Source organism: Tenrec ecaudatus, chromosome 4, assembly GCF_050624435.1.
Source record: "Tenrec ecaudatus isolate mTenEca1 chromosome 4, mTenEca1.hap1, whole genome shotgun sequence".
Taxonomy (NCBI): Eukaryota; Metazoa; Chordata; class Mammalia; order Afrosoricida; family Tenrecidae; genus Tenrec; species Tenrec ecaudatus.
This window is the reverse complement of record NC_134533.1, coordinates 65784875-65808603: the sequence shown is the minus strand read 5'-3', so window position 1 is coordinate 65808603 and position 23729 is coordinate 65784875. Positions and strand designations below refer to the sequence as shown.

The window sequence follows — 23729 nt, the reverse complement described above, 5'->3', positions numbered from 1 at the left end:
AGCTTCTTTCCCTGCTGCCTAGCTGGAAGGGACCAGCAGCATCACCCACGCCATCACTTTTTTTGCAATCTGACAGAGGTCAAAGGGGACCTTACTACTAACAATAAAACAAGGCTGGAGTGGAGTGCATCCTTTAGGTCTAGGATCCCTGTGCTGAATACTTCTGATACCCAGAACACACAGAGTAGTCACTCTGGAGACAGCAAGATGGCCTCAGAGGCAAGAACCAGGACAGTAGTGTGAAAAGGCTTCAGCGTGCATCCTGGCCCAGGGAACAAGGTGCTGCAGTGGATTCGCTGGACCACAGAGAAAACTGAGTGACTTCAGGCAGAGACTTGTGGATAGAGTTGGATACCTTTGAGCCTCTTGACTTGGGAGTCAAAAGAGCTGTAACACTTGCCCAAGTTGGGGCTGGCAGCAAAGATGCAGCTGTGAAAGAGCTGGAAGCTGTTTTGTTTGGCAGCTGTGCTAATTGACAACCTGTACTTTATCTCCTGAATTGTCCCTGTTACTCTCAAATTCATCTGATCCAGATTAGTGATTTGTCAATTTCCCATTAAATCCCATAATTATGAGTGTGGTTTATGCGTGCTGTGTGGTTCTTTCAAGAATTATCAAACCCTGTGGCAGGGATAACTTGTGTCACAATTGATGAAAAATTAGAGCTGGAGGTATTTTTGACCTCCACCTTGTCTGATTTGGTTTGAGCTGATGGCTTTTCTTCTCCCCATTTTCCTAAATTTACATGGCTTCTGGTCTCACTAGGTCAAACTCAGTACCATTATACAAGTATAAAGATACTGATTCGGCAAATGGTGATTAATGAAAAGTCAACTGGTTTGTACTTAAACAACTTCAAAGTGAATCTATAGCTATAACTAATTTCAAAAGAGTAGAGAAATTGTTTTTCCATCAACTTTTGTGTTCAAGTTAGACTGAAGAAAAACAACAAACAAACAAATAAACAACAATACACAAAAGCAAAAAAAAAAAACATTAAAAAGAAGGAAATGGCCCAAATAGTTACCAGAAGAGAACTTGAAACTTGCTTTTGAAGATAAAATAGCAAAAGCAGAAGGAATATCTTGTGTATTAAAAGAGTCGAACAGGAAATTTCAAAGGACAGCTCATGAAGACAAATATAGTGAATGTGTAAACCCGACTTTCATAAAACACACACGCATAGCAGCCCCCCCCCCAAAGAAAAGCATTTCTTAAGCTGAAAGAACAGAGGGAAAATAACCAACCTGCAAGTTGCTCTATTGATGGATACTATGTGCAAAATAGTTAACAACACTGGAAGCATCAGAAGATGGATAGAATATACCCTATCTTTGTAACAAGAATTAACTGTCAACATTAAAACATGCAAGAATAGTTATATGATCAATTACCAATGATATGGCATTAACAGAGAAGTCCAAGCTGCATTGAAGGCATTGGTGAATAACAGGCCACAGATATTGACCAAATGGCTCAGCAAACTGATGCACCACTTGAGGTACTCACTCCTCTAGTCTAAGAAATTAACGGAAAAGAGATCCATATTGATGCTCATTTCAAAGAAAGGTGGTTCAACAATGTTGCATGCGAACAAAATTTTATTGAAGATAATAAAATACGTTTGCAGATGTAAATTGACAAGGAGCTCCCCCAAATCCAAGCTGAATTCAAAAGACGATGTGCAACTAGGGATGTTATTGCTCGTGCCTGATTGCTCAAGCAGAGAACACCAGGCTATGTTCACCTGTGCTTTATTGACGACACAAAATATTCAATGGTATAGAGCAAAACAAATTATGAACAACACTTCTACATATAGCAATCTCAGACCGCTTTAGTTTTTTCATGTGGAATATATACATACAGCAAGAGGAAGCTAATGAATAGACCAGGGGCCACTGTGTGGTCCAAAATCAGGAAAGGTGTGTGTCAGAGCTATATCCTGTCACCATTACTTTCGCAATCTGCTTGCTGAGCAAATAATGTGAGAAACTGGCCTATGTGGTAAATAATGGCATTATAGGAAGACTCATTGACAACTTACAACATGCAGATGACTCAACTTTGCTTATTGAAAGTGAAAAAACCTTGAATTTCCTGTTCTAGATCAACGACCACATCCTTTAATATGGATTACACCTCAGTGTAGAGAAAATAAAAATTTATTACAACTGGACCAAAAGATAATATCATGATAAACAGAGAAGATATTAATGTTGCCAAGGATTTTATTTTGCTGTATCCTTTACCAATACTCATGCAAACAGCAGTTAAGACATCAAGTGACCTTATTGCATTGTGCAAATTTGCTCCAAAAGCTCACTTTAAAGTGCTAAAAAGCAACGTTGTCACTTTGAATAGTAAGACACTTCACATGTATGCAGAAGTTGGACAATAAATAAAAAAGACCAAAAAAGATGTGACACATTTTAATTAAGATGGCAAAACTATTGAACATACCATCAATTGCTAGAAGAACAAACAAATCTGTCTTGGAAGAAGTAGAGCTCCCGTGTTCCTTAGAAAGGAGAAGGTAATGCTTAGTTTCAACTTGGACATGTGATCAAGAGGGACCAAGCCCTGGAGAAGGAGGGTCCGTGAAAAAGAGGCAGACCTAACTTACATGAAGCGACCCAGTGGCAGCACAGTGAACTCGAACAGGAATAGCTTGGAGGAAGATGCAGGCTTAGGCAGTGTTTCCTTCTTTTGTATGAGTCAGTGTGAGTCAGAGCCAACTTGACGTCATCTAACAATAATGACGTGGGCTATTAATCAGACAGTAAGTCAACTCAATTCCATCAAGTCAATTCTAACTCATAGCACTCTTACAGAACATCATAGAATTTCCCCCGTTGAAACTCCAAGGCTGTAATCTTTATAAAAGCATACATCTTTCTTCTGCACAGAAGCTAGTGAATTTGAACCACCAACATCCCATTTAACAGTCAATGAAACTAGGTTGTAGGTTTCATAAAAATGAGCTCTCTGATATTAAGTTTACCAAGATAAGTACAACTGGTATGTCCTCAGTAAAGGACATCAGAAGAGGTAAGGTTTGACAATGTTTAGTGAGAAATTGCCTTTAATGAATCATTTCTCCTAGACTCATATATGGGTACAATTTTCTATTGAGTTACATTGCTATCTTTATACATCTTGCGTTGGTGATGTTTTTTTCCAATGGCAAGGCATCTTACAAAGCCAGTCATGCTACAAATATGTAAATATGGTCAGTCTGGGCCATTTACAATAAGTGTTCTCCAATGGTATCGTCCCAAGAAGGAGTCATCAGCAGAACTGGCTCGGGATTACCACACGAGGGGATTGGAGAGGGGTCATTTTGTGTCATCTTTGAGAAAAGGAATCGAATTAGAAACAAGAATTGAGATAAGATCCATGTCCATTTATAGTATTGGTGGCCTGAAAATATCAGAACCTCTAGCTTCATCTCTTTATCTTTATATAGTTTATAAACATAGAGAATGCACATTTTATTTTGTATATAAACGATTATTACATACATTTCTCATTTATATGTTTATTTGGTCAACAAATGAGAAGAACATGGATGTCCAGTTTGCTAGGGTATGCAGAAGCTTCCTAGGGGAGATGCTTAAAGCTAGATGACTCTAGCCTGAAACCCAGTGCAACCCAGCAAACTCCCCAGAGGGACTGTGAGCTAACAGCCTCTGTATAACAGCTTCTTAGCCCAGTCTTTAGATAGTTGAGAGTGGGTAGAGCCCAGGAATGCAAGACTCACGATCTTCTGAGTATGTTTACACAGTTATGTGCCTTCTTGTCCCTGCAATCCTGGAGTCATGTGAGTTTGAGTTACTTGTATTCTCTAGAAAAAAGCATATATTAGCCTTTGAAAGAAGTCTGTTTGAGATAACTGGGGTGGGAAGGCCACTTTAAAGTTTGGAGGATGAGAGAGACCAGGAAAGTGAATGTTACAGAAAAAATTATCTGAGTAATCTGGTTTGAAGTTTTAGTTACCAGGACGCCCAAGAACACAGTTGTACTGACCAGTGGGTTGAGTGGCCCAAGGAGGAGTGGAGCTGAATTGGAGCTGACACTGCCTACTTGGAGGCTGGAAAGAGTGGGCTCAAACATAAGAACAGTTGTGACGATGGCACAGGATCGGGTGGTGTTTTGTTCTCTTGTAAGTAGGGTCTTATAAGCAAAGGAAAAAGCACGTGCTATGTCAACCACACAAGAGAATTAAGAGAAATTGTAAGTAAATGTTGAGGCATTTATTTTGATCTTCTTGAAATTACTAAAAATCGAATATTCATCAGCCATGTAAGATAAATTTATTGCCTAGTAAAACAGGTAGATACTGCAGAGATCAATAGTGAGAAATCAAGCAAAAGGAATCAGCAAAAACGTAGAGTAGCTTGTTCTCTTTACGGTCTGCTGTTTCTCGGTACCATCAAGTCGGTTCCAAGTCACAGGGACACTACAGATGAGAGAACAAAACAACACCCAATGCTGTGCTGTCTTCACAATTGTTCTTACGTTTGAGCCCACTGTTTCCAGTTCTCCAATAGGCAGAATCACCTCCAGCTCAGCTGCGTGTTTCTGTTGAGAATGGCAGTCTTTGCACTTTGGTGCATGGTCAGGAAACCGTCTTTTCTATTTAGTCCTTCTCCCAACTGTGACTCTGTCGCTTTCATCTTTCTGAGGGCATTGGCTTTAGTTTAACACCATAACGAAAACTAGAGATTGCGTCAAAGGGCATGTTCAAACAGATGGGAGTGAACATAGTCATAACTATTTCTCAAGCAGTTATTTTTATTTAAGAGATCGTGTGAAATGGCAGTCTCATTTCAACAGTTGGATGGAATGGGAATAGGATTGCATGAGAAGATACGAGTGGATGGCTCTGGGAAGGGAACTGGTATATGTACAGGTTAGGTTCCTCAGGAAGGAATGGTTACAGAAGCTGAAAGTAATTTTCATTTAAAAATTGGAAACTAATCTAGTCACGTAATATGTGGCAATCTATATGCACTGTTCAGCTCCCTAATGGGGGAAAATCAGAAAACATAGAACCCAAAGGAGCAGGGTGTAATCTCAAAGAGAATCCAGTTAAACCTCCTGGCCATGGGAGAGTGAATTTATAAGCAGACTGGAAAAGTAAGTGCAGGCAGGTCTGGCAAAAACGTAAGATGATTGGTGGGAGTCAGGGGGAACTTAAAGTGCTTCGGTAAGAGGGAGTTTTCTTTTCTGCTTTTGCATTCTAACTCCAGCTTCAATGTCTGTGCTGTGCCGCTGAACTTTAAAGTCTGCAGGATAAGAGAGGCCATGACAGGGAATTTCCCCGAATAAATCTCTGTGACATTTGAAGATTACTGAATTAACCAAATGAATTCAGTGAGCAAAGACAGGTCATCAAAACTGATGGCATGTGCAGCTAAAGTTTGGTGGATAGCAAACAAGGAAGCCATTTTCCAATCTCCGTATGATTTTTTCATGTGCCCTTGAAGACAGATAGAAAATAATATCAAGAATATTAATTTTGTCAGGAAGTTATTCCTACAGTGGAACAATTACATTGAATAGAGACAAGGTATTATCAGACAGATGTTTAAACAAATACTACATTCTAACTGGTTAAGCAAATTGTTGTGGCAATTTTATATGAGACATTAAATTATTTTCTAGTCAAATGATGCTAACGATAGTAGGAAATGACACTCAGGAGTATCTCCTATGGGCCACAAACTATATTAGGTACTTTTAAAATCCTCAAATCTAGAAAAATACTATTAGTTTCATAATACAGATCAGAAAACTTTAGAACTCTAGAAGAAAGTAAGTCAAGGTAACATTTCCACCAATAAATAATTAGAAAGATTAATTTTTCTCCAATTGTTTGTTTTTTTCAAATATTTGGTTTTAATACCTATACTCGTTTTACCCTCATCTCGTGATGTTCTATTATCTCCAGAATGTACTGCCTCTAAAGTGTTCTACTTTATCAAAGAATATGTAAAAATAAAAAAAATTTAGACTATGTTGTTTACATATATTTGGCAGAGCGATAGAGAGTACAAATCACATCAATAATTTTCATGACTAAATTATTTGAATCTTATTAGCGAAACTCCATTTTTTTATCCTTCCCAAACCAAAAGCAAACTCAGTGTCATCAAGTTGATTTCAACTCAGAATGACTCTGTAGGACAGGGCAGAACTTCCCTTAGGGTGTCTAAGACCGTAACTTTTCATGGGAGTAAAGAGGCTCATCTTCCTCTCACGGAGCAGCTGGTGGCTTTGAGTTGCCGACCTCTGGTTAGCAACCCAATGTGTAGCCCGCAGGACTCCGTGGAGAAGATAGCATTTTTGTCAGTTGAACGGAACCTGAGATGGGGGTTGTCTTTTCCTGCAGAAGCAAACAGTGCAGTTGGTCTCAAAAGCCCTTCCTAGCCACTCCCAGGTTCAAGCCACATTTTTGTTTTCTTCTCTAGAGATCATGTAGTTATTGGCCCTAACCTGTGATGAGTCACTGCTATTGAGTCTATGTGAACTCATTGTAGCACTATAGGACGAAGCAGAACTGCCTCTCTGGGTTTCCAAGACTGTAAATCTTCACCGGAGTAGAAAGTCTCGTCTTTTCCCCACTATGTGATTAGAATCACCCTTATAAACAAGCTCATTTCCCGCCTTTAGTTCCCATGTCTGTGAGAACAACAAAAAAGGACTTTGATAACAAACATATTTAGAATGTCTATTATCATTTACTCTCTTAAGCTCAGATACATAAGACAGAAGGAACTTCCTTGTTGTCCAACAGTGAAGGCATCTATGTTCTGCGTTTCCCTCTAGCGACTATAGACACAGGACCTGGCCCACAACAGAGAGCTGCTCTCTCCTCTCACATGGTACATTTATGTCTAGAGTGAGGGAGACTTGTGGCAAGGAGTTGGTTCCTCTTTGATAATTACTTTCTATTACTCCCATTTCCTGGGATTGAGGTCCTTTTGTACTGCACGGTAATCACCCCAACTATGAAAACTTTCAGCTGTGATTGCTTAGCTTTTATCCTATCCCATCATGCTTCACATGCATGGCCATTTAATTCCTATTACCTTAAGTTCTCTTTGCTGTCTGTGTCCCCTCAGGGGATGGAGATAAGGGGGACAAGGGTTGAATGAGAGGGCATAAAAGAAAGGTATCTCCACAAATAATCCACAGAATTGATTAGAGGTAGACCTATAAAATTATTTCTTGATGTTTCAGAAGCCTAGACTGAAAACGGGTTTGACTACCTCCTTTCTTTGAAAGCACAAGAGAGACAAAGTGAATGAATAATTGACCTAGGAGTGGGCTGGAAAAGGATGAGATTGTTTCAGTAATAGAATAAAATTCAAAAACAGGGGTCTCTAACATTTTAGGAAAAGGTAACCGGATCTGTGAAGTGAAACACATTTCACGCACTTTAGAATAAAGATTGAGCAAGGGTATGTGAAAATACGTATTAATCAGTCAAAGGGGCAGAAACTATCCGGGTGGTAGAGAGGTGAGGACTGACCACCGAGCACTTCGCCCCAAAGCAGAGCTCATTCTAAGAAGAAAGATAAGATTAACAATTTCATCCAGTGGATTTTGTTGGTGGTTTATGTTCTGGGGTGATGATCCCATTTCATCTTTCCCTTTGATCATCATCCATACAAGGGTGTGTGTACATTAAGGTATATTCCTGGAAAAATAAAATACATGAGGCAGATCCCTAGAATAATAGGTCTTAGCCAGGAAATATTTCTAGCTTATTTGAATGAATATTTGCACACTTCCTCACTTTATCTTATTCAATCTGCAATATGTATCAGATCCTATTCAAAAGTTTTTACAAATAGGAGCATCAACTAATTGGACTCTCCTAATACTATAGGGCATTGTTGTGGAGTGCTCTTGAGTTGCTTCTGACCTCTGGTGATCCTAGATGATCATGTCAAACCAACTCATAGACCTTTCTTGGCTGTGATCTGTATGCAAACAAATGGCCGGGCCTCTCTTTCATAGAGACGTTGGGTGGGTTCGTGTTTCCAGCCTTTTAGGCAGCAGCCCAGGGCTTTAATCACCCATGGCATCAGATAGTCCTTATACCAGGGAATCGATACTGTTGCTATTTCCATTCTGTAGATGCGGACATAGGCCTAATATTTTATAGCCAGTATGTGGTTCTTCAGTCTCACTCATCTCTCTGTTCTGTGTCTCTCTAGGTAATATGATATTGGACTGGGGTTTCTGACCAGAGAAGAGGTCCTGTGTCCATGGATTCCCCTAATTACACTAGCCTGGACCCTTCTGTCTTCTTTCTCCTGGGAATCCCAGGTCTGGAACAGTTCCACCTGTGGCTCTCGCTCCCTGTGTGTTGCCTGAGCACAGCAACAATTGTGGGCAACATAACCATCCTGGTCGTTGTTGGCACTGAACCAGCACTGCACAAGCCTGTCTACTTATTCCTATGTATGCTCTCTACCATTGACTTGGCTGCCTCCTTCTCCACTGTTCCCAAGCTACTTGCCATCCTCTGGTGTGGAGCAGGACACATCTCTGCCTCTGCCTGCTTGGCACAAATGTTCTTCATTCATGCCTTCTGCATGATGGAGTCCACTGTGCTGCTGGCCATGGCCTTTGATCGCTATGTAGCCATCTGCCACCCACTTCACTATGCTACCATTCTCACAGACACCATCATTGCTCGCATAGGGGTGGTAGCCTTGGTGAGGGGCTCCCTGCTCATGCTCCCATGCCCTTTTCTCATTGGACGCTTGAGCTTCTGCCAAAGCCATGTGATACCACACACATATTGTGAGCACATGGCTGTGGTGAAGCTGGCCTGTGGAGACACCAGGCCAAACCGGGTGTATGGGCTGACTGCAGCACTGCTGGTAATTGGGGTTGACTTGTTTTGCATTGGTCTCTCCTATGCCTTCATTGCCAGAGCTGTTCTTCGCCTTTCATCCCATGAAGCTCGATCCAAGGCCCTTGGGACCTGTGGTTCCCATGTATGTGTCATCCTCATCTCTTACACACCAGCTCTCTTCTCCTTTTTCACCCACCGCTTTGGCCACCACGTTCCGCTTCATATTCACATTCTTCTAGCCAATGTCTATCTGCTCTTTCCACCTGCTCTTAACCCTGTAGTATATGGCGTTAAGACCAAGGAAATTCGGGAAAGGGTTGTCAGGGTGTTTCAGAGGGGCTAGGGACCTGGGGTCAAGCTATCTGAATAACACATAACCATAGAAGGAGCTTAGCCAAAAGCCTTTCAAGGTTAGAAATTCCTCAGTATTTCGGACTGGAAAGAGGTCTTAATAAAGGCATGATGTCCTCAACAGAACTTTCTAGGACATTTCCAAGAATGAGGTCATGGAGACTCAGTGTTCTTCCTTTGCAACCACGTGATATAAACATGGGAAGATTCTTTTAACCTAGCTAGTTTTCAGCCTTTGAAAACTACCAACTATACCTCATGGAGTTAGTTTCATTCCAGCTACCAGGTTAGAAGAGCCTCTGTATAGCCTCAGGCACCATTCTCGTTTCCTGTGTTCTCCCAGTGCTCCAGACATAGAGTGTACTTGACTTCCCACAAGTGTCAGAAGATAGGATCCAAATGCATAGTTAAAGAAATTAGAGCTATGAGAAACTTTTATAATTTTGCACAGGGAATATATATATATATATATTTCCACTAGAAAAGCTTGAAGACAAGAAGTAAGGAACATAAATCAATATTCACATTAGCCACAAATTATCCACAGTGAATTGAAACCTGCACATTTAAGTACAGAGGAATATGATTTTCTTGATTAAAGGCACAGCTTTGGTAAGGCACAGCTCTTTATTTCCCAATTTGGACTATTCATACTACAGCTAAATTTATGTTCTCAACTTGTGAAGAGCCAACCTATGTCCCAATGTTTTTCGCAGTCCCAATCCTACCCCTACCAGAGACAAGACGAGCAATTCTCCAAATTCTCTTACACATCTATACACCTGGAGGGAGCCTTCCAGAAATAATTGGCCCCTCTGTGGTGACCCTATAAAGCAGTGGTTCTCAACCTTCCTAACGCCATGATCCTTTAATACAATTCCCCATGTTGTGGTGACCCTCCCCAACCATAAATTATTTTCATTGCTACTTCATAACTGTACTTTTGCTACTGTTATGAATTGGGTGACCCCTGTGAAAGGGTCATTCGACGACCGAAGGGGTTGTAACCCACAGGTTGAGAACCACTTCTATAAAGGATAGTATTTACCTAAACAAATCATAATGGAAATATCTTACACATTCATTTATTCATCCATTCATTCTGCTGTAAGAGAAAGAGGGCCCAGTTGTTCTTAATCCCTCAATCCAAGTTAACCCTATGAGGAAGAAGTTCTTAATGTATTTGTGAAATGGATTATTACATGTAACGACTCTTGTGTTCTAGCAGAAAAATAGTTTCAGACAATTGATATAATTGTATTGATAAATATAGTCATAAATGAGCACCTTAAAATATGACTTCTATACATTGTGGGCTTGTCAGTATCTCAGTATGCTACCTGATTCTAATAGATGTCGATGACACACATCTCCTCACCTCACTAGAAATTATCATACCCTTTCTCGCTGGAAGAGTTTCAATCCTGAAGACAAGAGAACAAGATTTCAACTTTCTAAAGCTCCCAGTTACAGGAGCAGAAATATTACTATTGACATAATTCACATAGATGTGGATATCCATTTCAAAAATAATTATAATTCAATAAATTATGCTGAACATCCTCTATGCTTATTTTTTGTATTATTGGGGTCTCTTAAAGCTCTCATAACAATCTCTACATCAATTGTATCAGTCACATTTATGCTTATGTTGCCATCATCATTTTCAAGCATTTTTTTTTCTACTTGAGCACTTGGTATCAGCTCCTCTTTTTCCCCTCCCTCTCCCACCTTCCCACCCTTGATAGCTTATAAATCATTGCAATTTTCATATCTTACACCATCTGTTGTCTCCCTTCACCCATGTTTCTGTTGTTTGTCTCCTGGGTGGTGGTTGTGGTTATATGTCTATAATTGCAATAAATTCTCCCTCTCTCCTCCCCCTACGTTCTGCCTACCCTCATGGTATTGCTACTCTAATTACTCTTCCTAAAGGATTTATCTGTCCTGGATTCCTTGTGTCGAGGGCTCTGATATGATTCTGCCTGATTTGTAAGTTAGAACTCGGGACATGAAAGTGGTGGGGAGGAAGCATTAAAGAACTAGAGGAATGTTGTATGTTTCATCGGTGCTATACCACACCCTGGCTGGCTCGTGCCTTCCTTAAGATCCTTGTGTGAGGGGATGTCCAGTTGTCTACAGTTGGACGTTGGGTCTCCACTCTAAGCCTCCTCATTTGTATCAATATGATGGTTGGTTTTGACTCTTAGAATGCCTGATACCTGATCCCGTGGACACATTGTGATCACACAGGTTGGTGTGGTTCTTCCATGTTGACTTTGTTTCTTCCCTGCAAGATCGTCACTTGTTTGACTTCAAGTCTTTAGGACCCAGATGCTATATCTTTTGATAGCTGGGCACCATTAGCTTTCTTTACCCCATTTGCTTAGGCATCCATTTTGTCTTCAGCGATTGTGTTGGGAATATGAGCATCACCGAATGCCAGCTTATTAAAACAAGGAGAGCTTGTGTTGAGGGAGAGCTTCAGTAGAGGCCCCATATCCATCTGCTACCTTAATACTTAATATATAAATATTTGTGCATAACACTATTTTATAGCGAGATTTTTGGTGCATTTTCAGTGCAAATTCCAGCTAATCCTTAAATTAATTTTTTTTCACATAGTGCTAAAAGTTACAATTTTGCATACCACAGTTTATCAGCTGAATTACTATTTCACACTTCAAATTGACCGTCTGGCTAACACACAAAGTACACACCAACTAAGTACTCTTCATTGTATGTTGTTTTATTCACACTGCCCTGATGGACAAAGTGATTTTGTAAGCAAAATTTGTTGTTTGAACTTTTATCTTAGTGCTAATGTGTATGCTTTTTTCCTATTGCATGTCTTGTCATGATAAGCTGTTACCATGCTCAATCCTCTTATACAGCTCGTTTCAGTCATGCTTTTTATGCAACATGTCAACTCCACTAAAAAAAAAAGATTGGCAGTAAGCTACTTAACTTATAATTCTTTGTATTAAGATGTGGCATCTACTGGCTGCAATTGTATCCATACATTTATCATTAATTTGTTTTTCTGCTGAAGTAAGTTTCAACATATGTTCTTAATTTCAGTGACTCCCACCTCCTCAGGAAGCTTAGGCCATCACTTACCTCTCAGTTTTCTTGTATTTACAACTTGCTTGAGTTGATCAGCTCTTTAACCCAACAGTAAAATTTCCCTTAAACTTTGTGGACTGTTAAAATATTGAAAAAAAAAATTAAATTTGTTAAAACGGATAAATGATTAAAATAATTATCTATATCAATATATGCACTTACCAGCCTATTATTTACTACTTAACACATGTAAATAGACCTGGTTTTTTGTTTGTTTGTTTGCTGATACATACTGTAAGAGTTAAGATTTTTTTGTCCACTGTTGTGGGCCAGGATTCCCAGTGGTTTGAAAGTTAAGATCTAGTGATTTCCCACAATGAGATATCTGTGAGGGTGAGGTGGTTAGTTTATTGTGCCAACCTGGCCAATAAACACATGTGGGGTTAATTGAAGGATGAAGGGAGAAGTGGCTCAGTGAGTCTAACCTTCCCAGTTTTCGGGTCTCTTGCTTTCTGATGGTTGGACCAGTGTGCAGCTGCCTTACCAGTTTGCTGCTTTAGCTAGCAAGTCTCACTTCCTGCAAGACATCCCTGAGGAGAAGTCACATGAACCTACCCCGATGCAGCCCTGGGTGCTGGAGCAGCTGGGTGGAGACCCCTGCCAGTGCTGAGATGCTTACACATTCACTGATTCAGCTTTCTTCCTGTAGTTGACATCATTGCGTCTGTTTTGTGAGATGATGGAGGACTTTGTGGAGTGGTGTGGGACATATGGGTTAATGTTGGACTTGTTGGCTTGGGCAGCACTGGGTCGGGATGTTTTCTTGAGGCACACTTAACCTTTATATAAAACTCTCTCTTATACATGAGTTTTGTGCATTAGTTTCTCTAAAGCACTCAGACTAATACAGAGGGTATAGGCTACTTCCAAAGTATGTAAGAGCTATGGAAAAGTTTGCTTGCATTTCCTTGGTCTGGACCTGTGACTGCCTCATTGAGTTCTAGTTCTCTGGACTTCTGCCAGTTACCTGCTATTTTGCCTGCAAATCCTGGGAGTTATCAGCAACTTTCAGTCTTAATCTGACAATTTTGTATTCTTTTGTCACCACAGCCAGACACCTGACTTGCCAACCTAAGATACATTTGTCTCTACAGCCAGAAGCCTACCCTGCTCACCTTGCTACATTCACTTTGTAGTCAGAAGCATGTAATCTGACCAATAAACCTTGGGTTGAGCCCAAGATGAAACAAAAGCAACTTGAGTCAGATGAAGCCCCCCACGTGATATCTGACCCACAGCTATGGAGCTTGCCCATCTCGGAAACTGTGTGAGATGTTTCCATGATATAAACCTGTATGCATGTATACACTTAATTGTTTTTGCTTCTCTAGAGAGCCCAGATAGCCTAAGACACAAACTAAAATAAATGATCATTCCTGAAAAGTCATCTGTAATTTCCATGAGGATGTTCCATAAAATGTTTCATGTTACTTCTTATGAATTAACTAACATTATCCTTTCCATTTTTTTACTTCTTTGAAAACACTTTTCTACTTTTTTATCAAATAAACCACCTTTTGGTATATCCTTTTTATATACTTAAAATGGTCATTAAGGGATCAAACTAGCTATTAAATTATTTGCATTTCACCACTGCAAAAACCTCATCCCCACCACTAGACTACAATTTGCATGAAGAGAGGGATCACAGCTGTTTCACTTATCATTCTATATCCACATAGGGTTCTCAGTGGCTTATTTTCCACAAATTGATTGTAAGGCATTTCTTCCAAGGCACCTCTGGGTGGCCTTGAAACCTGTTTGTTTTCTTTCTGATTAGCAACTGAACGTATTTACTATTTGTAACACCCTGGGACTCCATATGCTTCTAAATTACTCTCTGTTCTAATCTTTTGGGATTTGGAAAACTGGAAATTGAGCATTCTCTATGATCCCTTCTCTTTGCTGGTCTCTGAAGGAGGTCTATTATCTTTAGATCACTGTGCATCTCACTATTATCTATATATTATAGAAGTCCATTATTTCTGTGCTCTGTTCCAACTGAGAACACATCTTATTCATTTGTGAAAGCCTCTTTCTTGGGAGGATTTTAAAAATTTTTTGCTTAGTAAGAAAGCCCTCCTATGGCCAGTTTCTCAACAGAAGAATCACAACCTGCTCACAGGCACAGTAAGTATTAATATTTTACCTACATGACTACCTCACACAACATGCAGTGGTGCCGCCTAAACTTCTCCTATGGAGTTTGGCACCGTCCTGCCATACCTGATGCAACCCCCTGTGTAGCAGGGCATGGAGGCTTGGAAAGCCCTCGAAGCAGGCTATGACTAAAATGAGAAATTATTAGGGTCATACTGCACTATTGATGTTTCCTCATTTGTAAAACAGCCGATCATGTTTATTTATCCTTTACTGGATTACCCCCAAGACAAGTCTATTAACTGTCTCAATGTTAAAAAATTAAAAAAAAATATTGCCATTGTGTAAACTCAAACCAAATTCCCCTGTATACAATATCACACAAATATTATTTCAGGCATAAAATTTACTAGAAAACAGAGAAAACATGAATAATACAAGGCTATGTGCTTGATAGTATGTGTAGAAATTAATGAGAGCTTGGGAATCTATCAAGGCTGTTGGAGGGAAATGGGTGACATATTTCTATGACTACAGTGACTAAACATCCTTGCTGAACTCTTTAAGAATTCCCATCTAAATGCCCAAGTAACAGTAGTTGTATCTCCAGGACTGTGCCGGCCATTTGGTATATTTTGCTCTGGGTATATTTAGAGGCTCTTACTGTTCCTCAAATTATATCCATCATTAAAGAAGGACAATTAATCCCATCATTAGGGGTATATGTTTATTCAAACAGAGGGAGCAAAACAATATCTGAAAGGAAATGCACCCAGTTGTTGATATGACTACCATTGGTGATATGATGGGAGAAGTTTACTTTTTAGTTTTCTATATTTAAAAGTAATTATACAAATAATAAACCCATAAAATAGAATTAAAATTGTTTATAATCCTACTTTTCAGTAACATTTTAAAACATTGGAAGACATTTTCCAAAATTGTTTTTATTTTTCCCTTCATAACTAAAACCCAATAACTTCACCATTAAAATTTTTGACTGAATTCCTTCAAAAATCAATAACTCTTTCTAGGTGCAAGAATTATGAATATATGCAATGTGGATAGAATACAAGGATGTTTACACCAAGAAATGATAGTCAGTGAGTTTGTACAATATCTGATTGCCTTAGCCGGTATAAGGTAGATTCAACTTTTATTTCAAGGTGAATATAAATACATCAGGGCATTTGAAGCAAGAGGGCAACAATATTAGAGTAATTAGGTTGCTGGCGAAAGGAAAAATGCATTGGGGAATCAGAGTCGACCGTGTCCAGACCATATTATAGACATTTAAAGTGTGAATTCCATCAAAAACATCAGTGATGAAGACAAGGTGTATGCAAAATAAATAAAAGAAAGAATCAAGAACCTAGGAAAATCAAATACCCCGAGGTACTTACACTTTCCTTGAAATAAAAGTTGGAGTCTAATAGCTGCCTTTTGTGTCACTGAAATAAAGGGAATTTGCAAAATACTTTCATGTACGCTCCATTTTTTAAAAAAACTACATTTTATTGGGGCTCATACTATTCTTATCACCATGCATACATCCATCCATTGTGTCAAGCACACTTGTAAATCTGTTGCCATCATTATTCTGAAAACATTTGCTTTCTACTTGAATCCTTAATATCAGCTCCTTATTTTTCCCCTCCCTGTTCATTCCCCCCTTCATCATGAAGCCTTGATAATCTATAAATTATTATTATTTTGCCATATCTTACAGTGTCCAATGTCTCCTTTCACTCACTTTTCTTTTGTCCATACCCCAGGGAGGGGGTTATATGTAGATCCTTTTAATTGGCACCTCCTTTGTACACCACCTTCCCTCCACCATCATGGTATTGCCACTCTCACCACTAGTCCTGAAGGTGTCATCTGTCTTGGATTCCCTGTGTTTCTAGTTCCTATCTGTACCAATGTAAATCCTATGGTCTAACCAGATTTGTAAGGTAGAATTGGGATTATGATAGTGGGGGAGGAAACGTTTAAGAACTAAAGGAAAGTTGCATGTTTCGTTATTGCTACCCTGGCCCCTGACTGGCTCGTCTCCTCCCTGTGACCTTTCAGTAAGGGGATGTCTAATTCCCTGCCAATGGGCTTTGGGTCTCCACTCTGTACTCACCTTCATTTACAATGATATGACTTTTTGTTCTTTGATGCCTGATACCTGATCCCTTTGACACCTTCTTATCACACAGGCTGGTGTGCTTCTTTCATGTGAGCTTTGCTGCTTCTGAGCTAGATTGCCACATTTATTTTAATCTTCAAGCCTTTAAGACCGCAGATACTATATCTTTTGATACCTGGGCACCATCAACTTTCTTCACCACATTTGCTTATGCACACATGTGTCTTCAGTGATCATATCGGGAAAGTGGGCACACACTGATATGGTATTTTTGTTCATTGATGTCTAATACCTGCAACCTTCTACACCTCGTGGTCACACAGGCTGGTGTGCTTCTTCCATGTGGGTTTTGCTGCTTCTGAGCTATATGGCCACTTGTTTACCTGCAAGCCTTTAAAACCCCTGATGCTATATCTTTCTTTGACATGGCCACCATCAGACTTCTTCACCATATTTGCTTATGCACACATTTGTCTTCAGCGATCATGTTGGGAAGCTGTTCATCATGGAATGCCAACTTAATAGAACAAAGTGTTCTTTCATTGAGTAAGTACTTGAATGGAGGTCCAATGTCCAACTGCTGCCTCAATACCAAGCTTTGATATATAAATATATATCTTTGCATATAAATATATGCAAGTTGATCTATTTTCCCACCATCCTATATAAATATGTTTACATATGCATGTAAGCTCCATTTTCATTTCTATCACCAAGATCATATTTTCCAACGACCATTTCTTCTATTTTGTTTCCACATTCTGAATTCTAATCACAATAATTATCAATGCATCTTGATTATATATCTGATCAATTCCAGATGGAAGACCTTGATATATTTTTTTGTTTCTGCATTATTAGCTTTAGAGATTGGTGTGTAAATTTAAATAATGGTTGTATTGATTGGATTTCCATGTATGTGGAGACATATCATTCTAACACAGACAGCATTGAATTTAAAAACAGATCCTGAAATGCACTTTTTGACAATGAATGCTACATGATTACTCTTGAATCTGTCATTCCCGGCACAGTACTCACACTCTCCTCATTGCCCCCTCGACCACACTGACTGACACCGGCCCTAGAGGACAGGATAACACTGCCCCTGTGAGTTTTTGAGACTGTAGCTGTTTCCAAGAAAGAAAGCCCCTTCTTTCTTTTGGGAAGCAGCTGGTGGTTTTGAACCACCAACCTTGCTACTAGCAACCTAAAGAGTAACTATTGTGCCACCAGATCATAGTAAAATATATACATTTCCTATTCAAAATTGCCCAATCAAGTAGATCTCAGCTTACTTACATGCAGAATATTCAGCTTTCTGCATCCCATTTCATTTTTGACAACTTTCAATATTTCTATATTGATACTTTGTACATCCCAATTTCTGATGATTAATTTCATTAGTTATGCCTAATTTTTTTTGTTTTAAGGAGACTTGCTTATTTATTAATGACAGAAAAAAGAATCCATCAATGAGCCCATTACATCATTTTCCCCCTACAATTAAATCCCCCCCAAACCAAACTTACTGCCACAATACTGACTCATTGCGACCCTATAGGACACAGTAGAACTGACCCTAAATTCTTAGTAATATGCTTTTTAGCTAGTCTAAGACTCAACTCAGAGAAATCAGAATAAGACCTGCTAACGTCTATCTCTAGTATACTGCTGCTGGTGTTTGGTGCTGTAGAGGTGGTTCCAACTCATGGCAATGCTACGCACAGAAGACCACAATACTGCTGAGTCCTTACCTTCCTTATCATCGTTCTTCTGTTTGTGTTAGTATTTGCAGCCACTGCGTCAATCCATTGCCTTGATAGTCTTCCTCTTTTGTGCTGACCTATTTTCCCAGGCATGGTGTATCCTTCTTCAGAACTGGTCCCTATGAAGTACACCAGAGGAAGGCTTGCCATCTTCGCTCTTGGGAGCATTCCATCTGTAGTTCTACCAAAGCAGGGTTTTTGTTCTTCTGGACAAAATCCAAACCAAATTCACTATGATTGAGTTGATGCTGACACATAGAGACTCCCTGTGGGTTTCTGAGACTGTAACTCTTTACTAGAGTAGAAAGCCTAGTTTTGCTCCCACGGAGGCTGGTAGTTTAGAACTGCCAACCATGAGGATTACAGGCCAACATGTAATCATCAGGGCTACACTACCAGGGCTCCTGGCAAGCTGTGACAGATTCAATATTCTTCATCCACGTCATAGTTCAGATGCATCAACCTTCTGTGGTCTTCTTTATTCATTGTCCAGTTTTTGTATGTATATGAGGTGAAAAAAATAGCTTGGCTTGAGTCAGGTGCATCTTATCCCTCATAGTGATATCTTTGATCTCTAACATTTTACAAAAGTCTTTTAAAGCAGATTTGTCCAAATGCAGTGCATCATTTGATTTCTTGACTGCTGTTTCCATGGGCACTGATTGTGGATAAAAGGAAAGTGAAATCCTTGTTAAATTTAATATTTTCTCCACTTAACATGAAGTTATATAAGTTGTAGGTCCAGTGGTGAAGATTTTTTTTAAATTGAGTTGTAATACATTCCGAAGGTTGTAATACCTTTATCATGTATTGATTCATGTGGTTTTAGTTTTAATCAAGCAAATTTTTTTCATTAATATATCACAGGTTTCTAATGCACCTTTCTCCTATTCTCATGCTGGATTCTTCTTCATATATCCCAACTTCTCTGATTATTGGTATAGCATAGAGGCTGAATAAGTATGGTGAAAGATATGACTCTCACAGACACGCTTCCTGATTTTTAACCATTCAAAATCCTTTCATCTTGTTTGAATGATTATCTCTTGTTTTATGTACAGGTTCTGCATAGGCACAATGAATTACCCATTCTCCTCAATTTTATCCATAGTTTGTTATGATCCTCACTGTCAAATAACTTTGCATAGTCAATAAAACACTAATAAACATCTTTCTGCTTTCAGACAAGATCTACTTGAAGCCAGCAATGATATACAATTCTAAGACCTTTTCTGAATCCAGTTGAAATTTCTGGCAATGCTCTGTGATATAAAGCTACGATATTTGCATTACCTTCAGCAAATATTATTTTAGGGTGTGATATTAATAATTTCATGTGATGATTGCCACATTCGTTTGGGATGCCTTCTTTAGAATGGGGAAAATGTGGAGGCTTTTCCAGTTGGTGGTCAATAGCTGTCTTCCTACAGCTTTCACATAGAGGAGTGAGTATCTCCAGAGCTTCATCAGTTTGAGGAAACATTTCAATTTTTATTTCATAAATTGCTGGACCCTTGTATTTTGCTAACCCCTCAGTGCAACTTAGACATCTGTCCTCCTTCAAAACCACCTCCTTAAATTGATAAATCCAGCAAGGATCATTCTTACCTTCATGCTGTTCTTTTGAGACTGCCTAGAAGTCCACACAAAGAAGAATATCGAATGCTCTCTCTGATATCTGAAACGAGCTTTAAAAGACTGTGATATCAAATTTTTGGAACCAACATAAAACATTAACAGACTTCTCTTTCCCTTGCAGTGGTTGATCAACAGACTTTAATCTTCTGTAATTCAGTATTTAAAAGATTTATATATCATTTAATAAAAATTGAATTCAAGTAAATTTGAGCAAAAATGAGGAAAACAAATATGGTGAATTGACATCACAAAATTTCTGAAGGGACAGAATAATGATTAAGGAAAATATTAATAAAATCATGTATTTTGCAGTGGGCCTAACTTGGGATACTAGAGAGGAATACAACTCTGCTTTTGAAATTCAAAACAAAATTTACCAGCATAATACACATTGGTAATTATTATTTTAAAATGTACCTTCTTAAAATGAAGTCCTAGAACTTCCTTGAGCTATCTTTAACTGTTATAAGAGACTGACTACAAATTATGGACACAGTTTCAAATTCTTATTATGTTGCTTATTCTCAAAAGTAGCAAGTGAATTTTGTTTCCCCCTTAGAGAAATATGTCCGAAGCTCTCAAACTATCCAACAGCTCTAAATTCCAGATTTCAGAGTTCATCTTGATGGGAATTCCAGGCATTCACACCTGGCAACACTGGCTATCTTTGCCATTGGCACTACTCTACCTTGTGGCAATTGCTGCAAACCTCCTCATTCTCATCACCATCTGCCAAGACTCCACTCTGCAACAACCGATGTACTATTTCCTAGGCATCCTTTCTGTAGTAGACATGGGCCTGGCCACCACCATCGTGCCCAAGATTCTGGCCATCTTCTGGTTTAACGCTAATGCCATTAGTCTCCCTGAGTGCTTTGCTCAGATATATGCCATTCACTGCTTTGTTGGCATGGAGTCTGGTATTTTCCTTTGCATGGCTTTTGATAGATATGTAGCTATTTGCCATCCCCTTCGCTACCCATCCATTGTTACCAATGCCTTCGTCATCAAAGGTACCTTGTTCATGGTGCTTAGAAATGGCTTCTTAGTCATTCCAGTGCCTGTTCTTGCGGCCCAGCGTAATTACTGCTCCAGGAACGAGATTGACCATTGCCTGTGCTCCAACCTTGGAGTCACAAGCCTGGCTTGTGATGACAGAAGGCCAAATAGTATTTGCCAATTAGTTCTAGCATGGGTTGGTATGGGGAGTGATCTCAGTCTTATAATATTGTCATACATATTGATATTGCGCTCTGTGCTTAGACTGAATTCAGCTGAAGCTGCATCGAAGGCTTTTAGCACATGTAGCTCCCATCTCATCCTCATCCTTTTTTTCTACACTGTTGTCGTCGTCATTTCAGTGACTCACCTGACAGAGACCAAGGCCACTTTAATCCCAGTTCTACTCAATGTGCTACACAACATCATTCCCCCTGCCTTAAACCCCATGGTGTATGCACTTAGAACAAAAGAGCTCAGGGCAGGTTTCCGAAAGGTGCTTTGTTTAGGCTTTGGAGAGAAATAAGACATTAGAGACTTTCAGAGGCACACCTACTATAGCTTCTCCTAACATGTGTAGCAGGACTTCATTGAGGTAGAAAAAATAAGCAATGCCTTTGAGATTGCTTTTACATTTCTCAAAAGAAATGATGGTAGGAAAAGCTTCCATTGAGATACAAGGGGACACATTTGCTTAGAGAGAGAGATCAGAAGCAAGAAGGGATAGGACACAGGATCAAGAGTAGGAAGCCAAGGAATGTTGTGCTTGAGTGCTGCTGCGTTGTAGAGATTGCAATCGCTGTCATGAGACAAAATGTACCTGAATTATTAAATGGAAAACTAATTCACTCTGTAAACTTCCACTCAAATCACAACAAAAGGGCAAGTGAAATAAATCAATTATTGTGGAAGCATCTGAGGAAAAAATAAACTCAGTGACCCTAAATTATTCACAATAATTAAACATATTTGAGACTATAGGAGAGCTTGCTGCTAAACCAATAAAAGGGGATTAGACAACCAACATTAATAATTGATATACACCCTCTAAAAAGAAAATATAAAAGCAAACACATATACATATGCAGACACATCCACATATACAACCAAAAATATATATAATTGGGACATGAATTGTGGGACATACTTGGTCTCTGGTCAGTAAAATACAAAGAAATAAGTTAGTCTACCTTGACTGATCACCATTCCAGTAGTGTGGAATATAGAGGAAGAAGACAGAACATTTTATATGTGCAGAGTCACACTAAATCATGAGGAGATTCAGCTGGAGTAAGGAGAAGTAAGTCAGACAAACGGAACTCAAAAGCCATAAGGCTCTGCGTCTTGCTTCCTTTGCCCCTTCAGATTCCCGTCTTTGCTCTTGCTGCACTGCTTTGTAGGCCAGTACTCACTTGTACCGAGCCACAAGTACTGTGTGATCCAGGCCCCTTTGTATACTGGCATTCCCTTGTATTGAGTCAAGGGGAGGCACGAATAAGACATTACAATGCAAGAGTAGGTGGGTTTGGGTTATTCATTCCCAATTTTCCTTGGCATAAGTGTTCAAGCAGGCATCTTCCAGCATTTGTCAGGCAGCCCCATCTGCACAGTTTCAGATCTATGGCTTTTCAGTAACAATTTTAATACAAAGTAAACCATAAAATAAATACTTATTTCGATTGAACAAAGAACAAATAATACTATTTTAAAAGCTGACAAAACCTATGACTATCACAAACTCCTGGGAAAAAGTAACAATAAATTAATAGACTGGTAAACATTTATAACGTTGTTAAAGTGTTCTTCTGATATAATTTAAAGGTTACAGAATGCTTCAAGTCCAGTAAAATACATCATATGAGCATTCAAAATAGATTTATCAATTGCTTACATTTGTTCTGATTTACTTTAGCATTTTCCTTTCCTTACCATCTGTGTTTGCATGTATGTATAGGTATATAAAGTTTTACTGAACTGTTTGAGAGTAAACTGAAGCTATATTTCCTGTTTACCTCCAAATTCTTCCATTTTTCCCTAAGAACAAAGTCAGTGATTTTCTAAATCACACAATAATCATCAGTATCAAGAAATATGAGGGTTTTTTCCCAAAGGGCCACAGAAAAATGCCTATCACATTCTAATTCCACTTGTCCCCGAACATTTTGAAGTCCCATCATCTGTTGTTTTTCTACTATACTTTGAACCAAATGCATACTTAACTTTTCTATAAATAAAGATATAATGAATCAATAACAATTATAAACAGCATTTGAAATCCAGTCTATTATTAAGCATTATATATTGCTGTCATGTCTCCTATTTGTCTTATTTAATATGCAGGAAATTTTCCAATATCTTTCTTTCCAAGTTTCTTCATTCTGGAATTTTCTGATGTTTCTCTATAATTAATGTAGTTGTCATGAACGTGGACCTCTCATGAGAACTTGATACCACTTTCACAGTTGACTGACAGCTCTGACGGCAACAGCTCTGGATGCCCTTTGGCCTTCACAGCCATCACCCTTTCCATAGCAAACGGCTAGTAGTATGCTATGCCTGCAAGAAATGGAACTCCTGCAGTGGGCAGTCTTTGCTTGGGGATTCTCCCTGGGCCTGGCTGACACTGCCTCAGAGCTGCCATCAGGACTGATGTGCTCCTTATCATCTCTTCCTCCTCTCTACCACTTTACAGGCGTCAGACTTCATCATGGCCTAATGGCTCTCCCAAATTTCA

General features: G+C 39.2%; 2 protein-coding genes across 2 annotated transcripts; both read left to right on the top strand.

Moving 5' to 3' along the window:
• Window positions 1-8282: 8282 nt before the first annotated feature.
• Window positions 8283-9221, top strand: LOC142446781 (olfactory receptor 52P1). The gene has a single exon (XM_075548523.1). It carries the CDS (start codon window positions 8283-8285, stop codon window positions 9219-9221), a length of 939 nt encoding a protein of 312 aa, XP_075404638.1.
• An 11340-nt stretch (window positions 9222-20561) lies between these two features.
• Window positions 20562-21521, top strand: LOC142446780 (olfactory receptor 56B1-like). Its single transcript, XM_075548522.1, has one exon. The coding sequence runs from the start codon at window positions 20562-20564 to the stop codon at window positions 21519-21521; it is 960 nt and encodes a 319-aa protein (XP_075404637.1).
• Window positions 21522-23729: the final 2208 nt, after the last annotated feature.

Coding starts and splice junctions, on each gene's coding strand:
- LOC142446781 (XM_075548523.1), top strand. CDS start 8,283: ATGGATTCCCCTAATTACACTAGCCTGGACCCTTCTGTCTTCTTTCTC.
- LOC142446780 (XM_075548522.1), top strand. CDS start 20,562: ATGTCCGAAGCTCTCAAACTATCCAACAGCTCTAAATTCCAGATTTCA.